General features: G+C 46.5%; 1 protein-coding gene and 1 long non-coding RNA gene across 13 annotated transcripts in view; one reads left to right on the forward strand and one right to left on the reverse strand.

Moving 5' to 3' along the window:
• The first annotated feature begins 9,655 nt into the window (after positions 1–9,655).
• KIFC3 (kinesin family member C3) overlaps positions 9,656–16,049 on the forward strand; it is a 49,263-nt gene continuing 42,869 nt past the window's right edge. For 3 of the 12 annotated variants that reach the window (XM_037877539.2, XM_043526287.1, XM_037877541.2), the window contains exons 1-2: positions 12,986–13,103; positions 13,229–13,530. In XM_037877539.2, coding sequence (XP_037733467.1) covers positions 13,422–13,530 — 109 coding nt within the window. In that variant the 5' untranslated portion in view covers positions 12,986–13,103; positions 13,229–13,421. Of the gene's footprint in view, positions 9,807–9,833; positions 10,305–10,352; positions 12,483–12,503; positions 13,104–13,228; positions 13,531–15,690; positions 15,842–16,049 lie in introns of those variants that run through there. The other 9 variants (XM_037877544.2, XM_037877542.2, XM_043526289.1 and 6 more) reach the window with 9 other exon arrangements.
• Positions 12,064–15,692, reverse strand: LOC122462570. The gene is made up of 2 exons (XR_006285209.1): positions 14,537–15,692; positions 12,064–14,431 (listed from the first exon to the last, which is right to left on the reverse strand). It is a non-coding gene; the product is annotated as an uncharacterized LOC122462570 (long non-coding RNA).

The following is a 16,049-nucleotide window of genomic DNA, read 5'->3' on the forward strand; positions in this document are numbered from 1 at the left end:
ATTGCTCCAAGCCGGGGATCGCCTGGTGCGTGGAGCAGGCCTGGCCACCTGGAAAGATGCGCTGAGACCACTGCACGTGTCACCGAGCAAACAGAAAGGGGACTTTCAAAATTCCCAAGGAATTTAAGGGGTGGGGCTCACGGCTGGTCACCTGAGGGCAGGGCAGTGGAGTTCAAACTGATGACCAGAGAGGTGAGAACAGGCATTGTGGGACACCTCCCGGAGGCCAATCACAGCACTGTAATCACCCAGGGTGTCTACACTGGCACCGTGGCGCTGTAGCCCCGGCGCAGAAAGCTCTACGCCTCTCATCGGGGTGGCTTTTTTACAGTGTTCAAAGCTGCTTTACTGCGCGGAAACTTGCCAGTGTAGACAGAGCCATGGTTTGATAAGCAGTAATGTGACGTATGTCAACTATCTCATGGGCAGGAATGTGCAGAGGCCTCTGGAAGAAGTAAAGGTTATTCACCTGTAATTATGGACTCTGAACAGTCACACTTCCCACCCCCCTTCCCTTGGAATCCTTGGAATGCTAATTACATCCTCATAGCTGAGGAGGCGGGGGAAGGAAGTGAGGCAGATGGAAACCTCATTTATAGCTGCACCCTCCGAATGCAGAGGACCAGTGAAGGGAGGGACAGAAGCGGGTGCGAGAGCACTTCAGTGGGCACTGCCACGAAATGTTCTACTGTCAGAGCTGCACCTCTGGCCCTTCCCAGGGGCCTGACGGTGCAGGGTTCATCTCCGTTACAGATAAGTAACCTTCATTTGTTAAGCCGATGTCATGATTTTGGGGGACCCAACTCAGGACTGAATACTTGTGGGTGACCATACTGACCACACCTCCATGCATGAAGATATTTATGCCAACCCAATGTTAATGACAGGGTTCCTCACATTTATTTTTTTTTAAATTAGAAAATTCCAACACAAATAGATTCATAGATAGTAAGGTCAGAAGGGACCATTATGATCATCTAGTCCGATATCCTGCACAACGCAGGCCACAGAATCTCACCCACCCACTCCTGCGAAAAACCTCTCACCTACTACTGAGCTATTGAAGTCCTCAAATCGTGGTTTAAAGACTTCAAGGTGCAGACAATCCTCCAGCAAGTGAGCCGTGCCCCATGCTACAGAGGAAGGCGAAAAACCTCCAGGGCCTCTTCCAATCTGCCCTGGAGGAAAATTCCTTCCCGACCCCAAATATGGCGATCAGCTGAACCCTGAGCATATGGGCAAGATTCACCAGCCAGATACCCAGGAAAGAATTTTCTGTAGTAACTCAGATCCTACCCCATCTAACATCCCATCACAGGCCATTGGGCCTATTTACCATGAATAGTTAAAGATCAATTAATTACCAAATCATGTTATCCCATCATACCATCTCCTCCATAAACTTATCGAGTTTCATCTTTTAATCTTAAAGCTTAATCTTGGTTACTTTAGAGTTATGACTCACATAGGTGCCAACTCTGCACCCACCGGCAGCCAAGCTCCCCTCCCGCCCCCTCCTCCTCCTGCCCCTCTCCCCCAAGCGCGCTGCGTCCCTGTTCCTCTGCCTATCTCCCAGTGCTTCCCGCCAGGCCGCCGCCAAACAGCTGTTTGCACGCTCGGGGCAGGGGGAGGAGCGGGAAGCGCTCAGGGGAGGAGGCTGGGAAGAGGCGGGGCCGGGGCAAGGATTTGGGGAAGGGATTGGAATAGGGGCAGGGAGGGAGTGGGGACTTTGGGGAAGGGATTGGAATGGGGGCGGGGAAGGGGTGGGAAGAGGTGGGGGCGGTCAAGCACCCATGTAAAACAGGGGAAGTCAGCACCTATGATGACTGATGTAACTGACATAGGCCTTATACTACAATGCATACCTAGAGCTTACCATTAAAAAAACCTAAGCGTTCAAAAGACAGGAAATGAGTAGTTAAGGTGATTTACACAAATATTCTACTACCCTTACAGTTTATAAATTAAGTTAATGACCCTGTAGCATTACAGTTGTTGTTGGAATGAGTAAGGTAAATTTTCACGTGTCAGTGTTATTAGCATTAAACCAAATGAATGGACTGCACTGGTAATAGAATATTTTTGTAAATTACCCCTTACTAATTATGTCCTGTCTTTTTAAATCTAAGGTTAATGCTGTATCTGTGTATTCTGCGTAAGAGTTATATTAATTACTTCAGCAACTTTAATTTGGGTAGCAATTTTTTTATGTGGGTTTATTATTCTTTACTGTAGCCTGAGGAATTATTCTTTTAAATTCGTTCTCTGTTAAGGGCCTGAGCCGAAGTGCATTGAAGTTAAAGCCTATCTAAGCCCTGCTGTCTCCCAAGGATGACCCCAGTCCAACAAAGCACTTAAGCATATATGTAATTTTAAGCACATGAGTAATCCCCTTAAAGTCAGTGGGGTTGGTCGTGTGCTTAACATTACACATAGGCTTAAGCGCTCTGCTGAATCAGGGCCTACATGCTGACATGGGGTGAGGGCTGTGATTTTGGAACGGAAGTGAAATTCAGAAGAGGAAAAATGCGAGGTACCCTGTTCCTAGAAGTTCAAGATATGTAGTCTCTGGTGTTTTCTGTTGCATTTTCTGGTCCTCTAAAGCAGGTGGCATCTGCAGTTTAGAGGCGGTGGCTGCAGCTGTGGGAGTTTGTGGTTGGTCTGGTTTAATGTTCTCTGCCAAACCTTCATTTGCTGTTAGCAAACTAGAAATATTTCAAGAGGGCGATTGCAGAAGAACCAGCTGAGTGCAGAGGTGTTTTTTCTTCGCAGCTGGGAGACAGAGTAATTAGCAGTACAATCTCCCACTTGTACTGTTAGAACAGACAGGTGGTGTGAACAGGGCTGAAGAGGCAGGTGTGAAAAGGTGATGAGGTTCACAAGACCCATTAAACAACGCAGAAGCTCACAGTTATTTTCTCTTCCCTTGACTTACAGATTCTTTATTTCTCTTTTCCCTGCTCTCCATGAAGCATGCGAGTGGTACAAAATGAGATGGAACATACACCTCATTCTGGAGTCCGATATCTTGGGTTTTGTACTTAGTACCATTAATACACACACCTTCGAGATGAGGGTGAGAGTATCTGTGGGGGAGAGTATGATCATGGAAGCAGAGCTGAATGGACACAGAGATTGAATTCCCCATACTATCCCCAAGAAAAATCTGAGGTACATTGTGATTAAGTAGTGCAGTGTGGGAGGGAAAGGAAGAAACTCAGAAAATTCTGACACATGAAGCAAGGGCATCAATTTCTACTGGACTGACAGTGCTTCCTCTCTCAAACAATATGAGAAGACTTTAATAATAATACTGCTGTGCACTCATACGGTCTTCACTATACAAATATTGGGATGAAATTAATTGTGGTGAGGGGGCCAGCACAAACCCCTATGTCCTCAAAATAGGGCTTAAGTGGTGCAGTAGAGTCTTCTGCTGGCCCTCTGCACAAGCATGAATGTCACCCCATTAATGAATGAAACCAGTCAATACTCTTGTGCAGTTGGCCAGTATTATATTCCCATTTTACATAAGGGGAAATTGACCGACAAAGCAGCCAAGTGACTTGTTCACAGGCACATAGAAAGTCAGTGGCAGAACTGAAATATCCTGGCCTCTAACTCTTTCCTGTAATGGCAAGACCCTCCTTGATGTGAGGGAAGACTCTTGTATCAGATGAGGGAACCCAGTGGAACTGGGAAAAGATGGATGTGATGTGATCCTGTTTCAGCATCAGTTTTCTGTATGCACGCTGCAGCCTGGAGACCTGGGACTTTGGTGAGGATGAGTGTGGTGGGTGTCCTTCTGTTCTTGCCAGTGAGTCTACGTATTGCAAGTCTGAGGCTTGCAGCAGTGAACTGTCAAAATTGGGGCCGCATTTGGGTGACTAGTGCAGTGACGGCTGTGCATTTATGCTTTGCTGTGGACAGTATCCTCTGTTGCTAACCAACCTCAAACATTCAAATATCATGAGCCAGCCCCTCCCAAAATAATGAGTGTCTTAAAAACTGAGGGTTTTTTTGTTTTGTTTTTTCTTTTAAAATGAAGTTCTTTTATTTCCTTTCTGATATTCGAGTCTTCTGAGTGCAGTTCCGTCACATCTTTCTGCTTTTCTTCACAGCCCTGAGGGCCAGAAGTATATTTTTTTGATGAAAGCTGAGATCTTCATGTAATCACTTGTCTCCAAAGCCCAGGCTCTAAGTGAAACATCCAGTATCATAAGAATCGGCATCACAGGCATCTGCTCAGGTTGTGGAGGAGGGAAGAGACTGGAAAAGGACAAAGGGGAAGATGAAGTTTATTTTTATACCCTGCATGCTTCTCACAAGCTAATCCCCTACCAAATCTTTTAATTACCAAGTACTTGCTTGCACGCAGCCATGTGGGTGCTGTGTCTGCATTCCGTTCATTTTTAGCTTCACAGAAGACAAACATATTTTTGTCCAATGGATGTGGGAGCTTCTGTGACCTGCCTTTCTCCATCCCTTCCCCCACACACCTTCCTTCCCAATGAGTACCAGGAAGTGCCTGGATTTTGTCAGCACCTTTGACAGCCAAGCCCTTTCACATTCACTTGAACCTTACCATTTTTTTTTTAGATTTGTCTGAGGCAATGCAGGGAAAGTGAATTGGTCAGGGTGGATACCTGATCTCCAGCAAACGGATGTGAGTATTGTTGTCAGACGTCACCGGTGTGGTGCTCTGCTCTGTTCAATGTTGATAACAGTTGGCTGCATGAGTGTGTTCCCTCTGTGTGCCGCACAGATAGCTGACACAGCAGACCCCGAGAGCACTCCCAATGACCACAGACTCCGATAAGGTACGAAGGCACCCGGCCAGGTTTATTGCCAAATGAAACACAGTCTCTAGGTCCCTGGATCAGATGTCTACAGTTCTGCTAGTACATATGTGCTCCCTGACAATGGACTGGCTCAGTCAGTGGTGGGATTTACTACTGCCCCCTAGGCCAGACAAAGACATCCACTCAGGGATGTATTCTTATACACAGGTACAAACAAGTTACACCTCACTCCTGGAGCATCGAGGTACAACCCCTCTGCTTGTTGGGGTGCTGCCTCTCTCCTGGTACATGTTGGTTCGAACAAACAAGTCTATGCATCGTATTATCCTTTTGACCCTGTTTTTAGGATGGGTCAGCCTGTTCCTCATTCTCTCTGTGGAATGTGTTGGCACAGGACTATTCTGGTGCCATGCTTATCCTATTAGTGCTTGGTACCCTTTAGATATGTGTATACGTCCAATTAGCAGCCTTCTTCTTGCCAACTTCCGTGAGCAGTGCCTGCCTCTGGCTCGCAGCTTAACTTTGCTTTATGTTAGCAAAATCTTGACCATTACTTTAGTTCAGGCCTCATACCAGGCCTCTGATACAAGGGTTTATGTTTCAGGGCCTCCTCTTACTACATGTATCTCTGCCCACAGCAGGCAACACCGTTTGTGTGGTTCTGACAGAAAAATTTCAGTATTGCCAGGACCATTTCTTGGTGGAAAATGAAACATAGGTACAGCCTAACAATTGTCTGGCCTCAAGCAAGAACTTGGTGAGCAAATCTTTGTTTCTGCTGCCAAGGGGATTGATTTGAGTAGGAACTGGGACTGAGGCCCGCAATGCTGAGGCAACACGGAGCCCCCAGAAGCATAGGACCTCCATCAGTCTGATGAGAGCCAGGTCGCCTTTGTGCTGATGGGTAGGGTTGTGGGGCCCAGTTCATCATCCTGTGGCTCCTTTATGTAACTAAGCTGTCTTAAAGCAACTGCCGGGCAAGTGCAGGGGCTCATGGGGAGTATCCCCAGCATAGGAGCCCCCACTCCAGGCACAGAGCCAGCTCTGTACAGCCTATCCCAAAGCACGGGGTGTGTTCCAGGCCAGTGGAGGAGAGATGGAGGACATAAACGGCATGTTGGGGGTGAGAATGAACTGCCCATCCAGGAAGTCTGTGCCTTTGTCAGGCCCCACAGGGGCCATTGCGGCAGGGACAACCCTTCACCAGGAGCTGCGCTGTCCCCAGAAGCCATTGAATAGGGAAGGAACAAGCTGCTTTGCCTCCATCCCTGCACTGTAGAGAAATCTGTCCCCTGGTGTTCAGCGGAAGGACTGTGTATCGTCTCCTCTCTCCTCCTTGGTGTCTTTTCCCACTTATCGCCACAGCATCTCTCAATTGCTGAAGTAAAAACACTCCTCTAAGGCCAGGTGTATACCACAACCTTTTGTTGGTATAGCTGTGTTGGGCAGCTGACACAATAACTGTGCTGGCAAAAGCGCCTAGTGTAGATGCAGTTATACCAGCAAAACTTCGGGTGGGGGTAATAGCAAAGCCTTCTGAGACCTCACCTAAATAGTTCAGTTTTCTTACAGAGCCACCAGCGATCAGTACCTGAGTTCTAATTGGAATGTAGGACATAGGACTAGAAGGGACCAATCTAGTCTCCTGCTAGCTCTGTAAGAAAGAAACTATTTTTAAAGTCTAAGTCATGTTTTTTACGCATCTCTCACAACTAAATGTAGAACTAGTAATTTGTCATTCCTGTAATTTGTGGAAACGGGAAGGATGAGCATGTGGCTAAAGCATAGGCTTGGGAGTCAGGCTATTTGGGTTCTATTCTCGGCCCGGCTGTAAACTTTGTGTGACCGTGAGTGAGTCACTTCCCCTTTCTATGCCTTAGTTTCCCTATCTGTAGCTACAAAGTGGGCATTGCTCTTGCTTCATGAAAGTCTGCAAAGGGCTTTGTGAATCTCAGCTTGAAGGTGCTAGAAGTGCGCAAAGTTTTGTTGTTTATCGGGTCATTGTCAAGTAAAACAAACATGTTACTAAATAAATCCCTTACCGTTTTACTAAGGCCATGTCTACGCTTACACGCTTACAGCAGCAAGGCTCGTGCAGCTGAGCTATGTCGATGGGAGAGAGCTCTCCTGTTGACAAAACAAAACCAGAGCAATGAGCAGTGGTAGCTCTGTCAGTGGGAGAGCGTCTCCTGCTGACCTAGCGTGGTGCACACGAGCGCTTATGCTGGCAAAATGTATGTCGCTCAGGGGTGTGGTTTTTTCACACCTCTGAGCGCCAAAAGTTTTGCTGACATAAATGCTAGTGTAGACATGGCCTAACTAATTTGAGAACATGAAAAGGCGGGTGGGGAGAGGAAATATCTAATTTGTATTGTTTACTTTTAGCATTTCATTCATCTTAGACAATTGAAACAGAGTAGACAGAGCTGTAAAGCATAACTGTTTTTTTGACTTTTGGGGTGTGAAAGGGACTGACGTTTGTACGGAGGCACTGAGTTTTGTGGGAGCTCTGTCGTGGGTCTAGTTTTGGTGGGAGCTGTTGGTGGGTTTAGCTTTTAGTTCCAGCTGATTTGATTTTGGAATGTATGTCAAAGGCACGTGGAGTGGTAGGTAAGTGCCTATTGTTTTATAAAGCACAATAATAAATTGAAGAATAATCTAGCTTTCTAGCTGCTACACACTAGTATAAGGTTCTTGTGTTTGGGTTTCTAACAACACTGGGAAATGTATGAATTAAAAAACACAGGTACACCCTTTTTTTTAAAATTTAAAAATATAATAAACATGAAGATCTTTCCATGCAGCTGCTCAGAACTATCTGGATAGCCTGATATGTATTTATGAGGGCTGTCGATTAACTGCAGTTAACTCACGCGATTAACTCAGAAAAATTAATCGTGATTAAAAAAATTAATCGCAGTTTTAATTGCACTGTTAAACAACAGAATACCAATTGAAATGTATTAAATATTTTCTACATTTTCATATGTATTGTATTCTATGTTGTAACTGAAATCAAAGTGTATATTTTTATTATAAATATTTGCACTGTAAAAATTACAAACAAAAGAAATAGTATTTTTCAATTCACCTCATACAAGTGCAATCTCTGTCGTGAAAATGCGACTTACAAATGTGGATTTTTTTTACATAACTGCACTTAAAAACAAAACAATGTAAAACTTCAGCACCTACAAGTCCACTCAGTACTATTTCTTTTTCAGCCAATCACTAAGAGACAAACAAGTTTGTTTACATTTACAGTAGATAATGCTGCCTTCTTCTTATTGACAATGTCACCAGAAAGTCAGAACAGGCATTTGCTTGGCACTTTTGTAGCTGGCATTGCAAGGTATTTACATGCCAGATATGCTAAAAAGAAGTCTTAAAGGAGCAACACTCTGATGCGGAAACTAGAGAACCCGAACCAGCAAAAAAGAAAAACAACCTTCTGCTGGTGGCATTTGACTCAGATAATGAAAATGAGCATGCTTTGGTCCATACTGCTTTGGATTATTATCGAGAAGAACCCATCATGAGCATGGACCCATGTCCCCTGGAACGGTGGTTGAAGCATGAAAGGACATATGACTCTTTAGTGCATCTGGCACGTAAATATCTTGCGATGCTGGCTACAACAGTGCCATGCAAACGCCTGTTCTCAATTTCAGGTGACCTTGTAAACAAGAAGCGGGAGCATTATCTCCTGCAAATGTAAACAAACTTGTTTGTCTGAAAAAAGAAAAGGAGGACTTGCAGCACCTTAGAGACTAACAAATTTATTGGGGCATAAGCTTTCGTGAGCTACACCTCACTTCATCGGATGCATGCAGTGGAAAATACGGGGGGGGGGGGGGATTTTATCTGAGCGATTGGCTGAACAAGCAATAGGACTGAGTGGACTTGCAGCCTCTAAAATGTTACATTGTTTTATTTTTGAATGCCTTTTTTGTACATAATTCTACATTGTAAATTCAACCTTCATGATAAAGAGATTGAACTACAGTACTTGTATTAGGAGAATTGAAAAATATGTTTTCTTTTGATTTTTTACAGTGCAAATACTTGTAATCAAAATAAATATAAAGTGAGCACTGTACACTTTGTATTCTGTGTTGTAATGGAAATCAATATATTTGAAAATGTAGAAAACATCCAAAATATTGAAATAAATGGTATTCTATTATTCACAGTGCGATTAATGACAATTAGTGTTTTTAAGGGCACAATTAATCACGATTAATGTTTTTAATCACTTGACAGCCCTAGTATTTATATTATGGTTTATTATTTAAAAATAAACCCTGCTTTTGGGAATGACTTGATGGCCACAATGAGTCTGCAGCTAACACTTTTCACCCAGAAAGACCCCAGCATGCTTTACAAACCATGCAGGCGAATCCTTTCAACCACCACAGAAATGCATCCGCCGCTGAGGCGGAGCAGGGCAGCTTGTTTACACCACTGGACAACAGTTTAGGGCAGGAAGCGGGGGGGTTTCTCCCAGAGAAGGGGCTGGTGGTGACCCCACGGGAGCGGACTCTGGGCTCTCCCCACGCCAAGCGAGAAGCTGGCCGGAGCTCCGAAGCCGGGTCTCTGGGCCCCTAGCTGGGGGGGCGCTGCTGTCTCCTGGGGGATAAATGCAGCCACCGCACGCGAGACAAAGGGCAACAGCCCCAGCTCTCGCTCCTGGCTCCGGTCCGCGGCGGCCCTTTGGGGAAACTCCTCGCGTGGCTTTTGCCGCCTTCCTCCCGCTCCGCTGCACCTTCAGCCGGCTGCGATCTCCCCGGCGAGCCCCCGCAGCGGGCTGCTCGCTGGTCCCTGGCAGGCTGGGGCGTGGGACGCGCCGCGCCGCCTTGCGCGGGGCCAGGGGCCCGCCCGGCGTCCCCCGCCCGCGGGCCCGGGCGGGGGCTCGCTCCGCTCCCCCCCAGCGCGGGCCTCTGCGGAGAAGGAGCTGCCGGAGTGCGGGAAGCCGGTTTCCACAGCAACCGGCAGCAAGTAGGGGTCAGTCATTTCCTGAGGAAAAGCGTGTGTGTGTGTGTGCGTGTGTGCAAGGAGGGGTGTGTGTGCAAGGAGGGTGTGTGTGTGTGTGCACAAGGGTGGGGCGTGTGTGTGCAGGGTGTCTGTGCAAGGGTGGTGTGTGTGTGTGCAGGGTGTGTGTGCACAAGGGTGGGGGTGTGTGTGCAGGGTGTCTGTGTGCAAGGGTGCAGTGTGTGTGTGTGTGTGTGCGAGGAGGGGGTGTGTGTGCAGGAGGGTGTCTGTGTGCAAGGGTGGGGTGTGTGTGTGTAGGGTGTGTGGGGGGGTGCGTGTGTGCGTGTGTGCAAGGGAGGGGGGTGTAGGGGAGGAGAATGGGGAAGGTCCGCGACTTGCCTGCGGAATCCGGGCTCGCTCCGTGAGGGAATGACAGCGCAGCCCCATTGCCATGGCACTCCTGGCCCTGGGGGCGGCTAGCCCGGGTGTCAGTGCCGGGCGCCCACCCCGGGCCCGGGCAGCTCCGACTGGGTGAGTCCGGCCTCGGCCCTTTTTGTTTTGTGCATCAGCGGGCCGGGAGGGCAGAGCGAGGAAGGCAGGCTCACAAGGGGGATTTCTCCGGCTGCTTGCGGCAGGAGAGAGTCCCTGTCTCTTTTGTCTGGCCTGCCCCTGCTCTGGGTGCCTCTGCTTTGATCCTGCGGGGTGTGTGGGTGGGTGTGTGTTTTTTTCTTTTTGTCTCTCTGTGTGTGTCTCTCTCTCTCCTGGCCCTGCCAAAAGGAGCCCGAAGAAGAGCTCTGTGTAGCTGGAAAGCTGGTCCCCTCCATCCGCAGAAGTTGGTCCCATATGCAGGGCATTCCCTCACCTACCTCGTCTCTCTCAAAGGACTCTTTGTCATTGGCGGTGGGGGCGGAGTGGGAGCTAATGCAGCAGTAGGTGGCGTGCGCCTGACACAGCTTTGTGCCTTTTAACCAGGGCTTTGCTTCTGTCACCCCCTCCAGCTCCCCCAAATCGTCGCCGTTCCCATCGGTCAGTCTGTATTTCCAGTGACTTGTTTGGCAGCTGATGGCCCCTGGCCGGGCGTGCGCCGGCTGCTGGAATTCTCGTTTCTCCCCCGGAGCGTGCACCTGCTCTTGCGTTGCCATTACGCTTCCCCGGCCAAGGCCCAAAGGTGTGACAAGAACCCTGTCTGCGTGTGAGATGCATCAGAAATAGCAGGGCCGGGTGCTTCGAAATACATGGCATTCATTCCATGAATATGTACAGCATAACGTTTGCTGTAATCTTAGTTTCAAGATTCAGCATTTCCAGCAGTCGGAATAAATATACAGTAATAAGCAGCGGGATAATGCCGGGGTTCTGATCCTGCAACTGCCACCGTCTCAATGGACCCCTGGGTCATTTAGCGGCAGTTAGGAACTGGGGCCCCCTGTTAGCGTGGGGTGGGTCACTCTAATAAGTGATGTAATGGTTAATGAGGCAGAGTGGAGAGGTGTTTTAAGGTTCCATTAATGTTCTTGCAACACTTTGAAATCTTTGGATGAAAGAAGCTTGACGAGCAAAATAGAAAAGAGTGTTTTAATTATTATTTAATCAGCACCTAATGCGCGTTAGGGTGCTTCACAGGGCATAGACAAGACAGTCCCTGCTCTGAATTGCTTCCAGTCTGAGCATACACTGATGACAGGGATTTTAAATAAAAATGCAGTTAAAAAAAATTGTTCATTTCTCCTCTTCACCTCTAGTTTCTGATCATGGGCTATTCTCTATTTCTCTGTTCCTGTATGGCACTGGCTTTCCCTGCATAACTACACTTCTTTTAATGGGGTCTCTCCTGCTTCATAGATTTCTGACCAGAAGCTCTGTGTGTGTATGTGAGATGGCAAGGCTCATGTATCCAGTTCTGAGTTTGACCACACTGACGGAAACAATCCTAGATCACAGAGCACTCTCCTAATGACGCCTTTCTTCGTGCCACTGCCTGGGTGCCAAGCCACAGGGCTTTTTTGGTTGTTTTCAGTTTTCTTTTCTCCCCTTCATTATGGCTTTGAGTTTAGAGTCAGTCCCCAAATCAGTGCTTTCTGACTACTTCACTAACTCAGCTACATGTGCTTGAACCCGTGTTAGGTTCATCCTTCCTCTCCAGATGACTCAATGGGATCATTGAGACACAGGGTCATTGAACCATAACAATATGAATGAGAGCAGTTTTGTAACGTTACGAGTGATAGTTTAGAAGTCTAATTGAAACAAACATGGCCAAATCCTTCCTCGTGAGACAGAGGATTTGAAGACTTCCTCTCAGTTTAATCCCAAATGAGGGAGTCTCTTTCCAGATGAGTGAGGCGCAGTGGAGATGGAAGGCCTGGGCATCCAGGTGGCACATGCCACTTTGTAAAGCAGCTTGGATAGGAGTCTCTCTCTTCCCCAGTCTGCTTCCAGCCTCTGTGGTCTATGGTTCTCATCCTGTGGAGGCCTGATTGTGGGATGCACTAGGTCTCATTCTAATCTAAGTTATGAAGGTTTAAATCAAGTAATTCCACTGAAGTCCACTGGTGGAAACACTGGTGCAAGATGAGAATCAGGCTCAACAACTGAACAAAGACCCTGAATATCTTTGCTATTCGTTGTATGGTGGTAGCACTTTTGAAGGCCCCAATCAAGATCACAGCAGTGCAATAAGAGTGTGATGCGTGATGCACAGGAGAACAGGTAAGAGACTGGGGCTTATCTACTGGCTATTGTACTAGGTTATCTACAGACTCATAGGACGACATGATTCCTACCCTGAAAAACTTACAGTTGTAAAAGTTATAAAATCAAATGTTGTAGTGGAAGAAGCTGGAAATGATACAGGAATTATTAACCAAAACAACGTGGGTAAACAACATTGCAAACAATTATGGAAGCTATGGAATTTTGGCACTTAGAATGGAAATATCACAACATGAAGAAGGAAGAAAAACAGCTACAATAACATTGCAAACAGGAATTATTAAGTTAATTACAGATACAGTGTGTGTAACATCTACTTTGTATAGGTCAGCATTTCTCATGTGGACAAATTCCCAGTGTTCAAATCTGAATCGTTCCAGATCTGTGTGGGAGTAGGAATCAAGTTGGGGACATTGCTACTTGCATGGCTTGCTACAGTATCTCATCCTGGACTGCTAATTTCCTGCAGCTGGAATATCTTTGCTTGTGTTTATTCCCAGGCCTTGAGGTGTCGATCTGCTTTGGAACCCTATGCCATGATTACATCTCACAAGACCTGGGATCTGGGACCTATTCCCTCATTGAAAGACCTGTGGAAAAAGGACCTCCCTCTTGACAGTGAGTATTAAGTGATGGCTCATCCCATTCCAGGCCCAGCCCACTCTTGCTCACGCCCTTTCTCACACTACAGCCAGGAGAGGCTAGAAAACCAGCGAGCCCACATTTTTGACATTTCTTTTTAGATGCCAGAGATGAGACTAAAATGGTTTCGGGGGAAGCAATTCCAAACCAGACAAAAGCTGTTAGGTAACTCCAGGGCTTAGCAGGCAGGTATTTCAGTGCTGCTGCTGTGGTGGAAGGTGAAAGGCTCCTCTCCTGCTTTCTAGTCAGAAGCCTTGGGACAAAAGTTAAAATTTAACATGTAAAAGAAAATAAATGATCTGTGATCTGCATGGAAGAAAAACACATGGATTCTGTTCGTCCTTCATCTCAGCTCCTCGGGAGAGTTTGTTCTCTCTCTCTCTAAAGCACGTAAACCAAATAGGTGAGTTTAGTTTAACGTTCTTTCTTTTTCAGGGGCTGATGTCTTTTCAAAAAGTAGCTAAAAGAACCAAAACCCGCTTGTTGAAATATGCTGCTGCTTCTATGCAGTTATACATAACACGAGCTGTCTGTTTGCAGGCTTCAGGGTCACTCTGAGTCTGGGGCTAAATGTTAAAGCCAGGTTTTAGCAAAAGGATTAGATATTTTGGGTGGGAAATCAAAAACAAATGGATTTGTTGTTCACTCTGACACATTTAAGTTCTTAAACTTTGGCAGCAATTTGTCTAAGTATTGTTTCCTCTTCTCTGATTTCTAACTACAGACCATAGACGTGTGTGTCTGAGAGGCTGGCCTGGTCTGCAGCAGCAGGGGTCTGAAGTTGTGTTTTCATTTCCCCCCCTACCCTTTCCCCACTGAGCTAGTAACATTCCTTTGTTACTGGGTGGAGAGACTGGTGGGGAGTGAGACACTAAAAGCCAGTGTACTGTATGATTAGCATCAGATGGTGTCCTTCCTGGTGGGGGAATAATAATGTACATTAATTGCACGTATGTAATACTTTTTATTTAAGGAACTACATGTGATTTTGAAAGGTTTTTATTCCTATTTTAAAGATGGGGAAACAGAGGCATAGGGAGGCAAAGTGACAAGCACAGCAAGATTATATATCTATCTTGTACGTATACAGCCGTCTTCACCATAGTATCTGAATACTTCCCAATTATTTAAGAACAGAAACAGCAATAACAATCTCTCTCTGTCCCTTTCCAGCCTGTAGGAGAAATAGCTTGATTTATTTATAGTCGTTTTTTGGTGTGTTTGCGTATGAGAGAGATGAACTGATCATGGGAAAGCTAAATGGAAGAGTTCATTTTTGCATTTAGTTCTGGACATGGAGAGACCTGTAGTCTTTCTTATTTCTTTCAGGGCTGGGTTCCCTGGTTTAGGCCCAGCTCCCGTGAAAGTTCTCTTTTCATTTTTGCATTTAGTTCTGGACGTGGAGAGACCTGTAGTCTTTCTTATTTCTTTCAGGGCTGGGTTCCCTGGTTTAGGCCCAGCTCCCGTGAAAGTTCTCTTTTCCACCCTTTCAAGCCTCCCTCTGTGGTCTGTATATTCATTATACTAGTGGGACGTAGATGCCATAAGAAGTTATGGTCACTGAAGGAGAAATGATGTCTCAGATGGATTGGGCCACTCTTATACAGGGCTTTGAATATCAGGAAAGAGACCTTGAGGAGCCACTGCAGAGAGCTGAGTGATTTTATACGGTCATGATGACCTGCACTGCTAAGCGGAGGGGTTGCTATGTTTTGCACCGCTGGAGCATCATTCCTATATGTAATGAGTTGCAATGATCAAGCCTGGAGGTCACCAGAGTGTGGGTCACTGTAGTCAGGGCTGTGTCTGGGAGGAAGGAACACAATCTCCTGCTCATCACAGAAGAAAGTGAGTGTTTTTTGCCACCATGGCTATTTGAGTATCCAGTAGCATTGAGGAATCCACAACCATATCAACCCATAGCCTCCTGGTAACAGACACTCTTGAGAGCGGGGGATGAGAGAGGAGGCAAGTTCTGCAAAGTGCTTGCCACTTCCTGCCATCATCACTTCAGTGGTCCTGTCAGGGTTCAGCTTTAGCCGGCTGCTCTCCATCCAGGGGTTGATTTTTGGCTGAGCATTGAGAGAGCTGGGAGATGATCCATTTTCTCAAGTGAGCTTTTTCTGCTGTTGGACCCAGAAAAGAACAGAATGGCTACTTCGCCTCTAGATTTGTCCTTCTTGGTTCTGGTTCCGTAAGGAAGAACACATTCAGAGGGGCGGAGGTGTTAGCTCACTCATCCTGCAGTGTCAGTTAGACAGGTTTTGTGATGCAGACCTGGTCAGGCAAGTAGATAGGGGATAAGGTCGTGGATACTGAAGTCACAAAATAAGTGAGTGGCAAAGGTGGGAGGAGAACCCAGGAATCCTGATTCCCAATCCCCTTGTGTGGGAGTTTTGACAGTACAGAAAAAGTTCAGGCATCTGACAACATTGTAGATTGAGAGGTGAAGTTTGCATAATTCTTCAGAGTCTGTTTGGATTGTTTACAGGGTTCTTCATAAAGATACATGAATAGATTCCTACAGTCTGGATTCCTGTAACTTATGTTCATTTGCCAACAGATCATATTTGCCCTAAAGGGCTCATTTTGCTAATCAACATTGCCCAAGTTGTAATAATACTTTGTTCTTGTATGGTGCTTTTCCAAATGACATACAAAGAGGAAGTTGTAGTCATATGTGAAATGAGTTTGACCAGTCTCAGCTCACTCAGGTAGGCAGACTGTAGCTTTGCTTACACCTTTTCCTTCTTTCCTTCGCCCACCCCTTCTCTCTCTAGTGTCATAGATTATCAGGGTTTGAAGGGACCTCAGGCGGTCATCTAGTCCAACCCCCTGCTCAAAGCAGGACCAATCCCCAATTTTTGCCCCCGATCCCTAAATGGCCCCCTCAAGGATTGAACTCACAACCCTGGGTTTAGC

The sequence above is a fragment of the Chelonia mydas genome, chromosome 12 (assembly GCF_015237465.2).
Source record: "Chelonia mydas isolate rCheMyd1 chromosome 12, rCheMyd1.pri.v2, whole genome shotgun sequence".
NCBI classification, from domain to species: Eukaryota; Metazoa; Chordata; order Testudines; family Cheloniidae; genus Chelonia; species Chelonia mydas.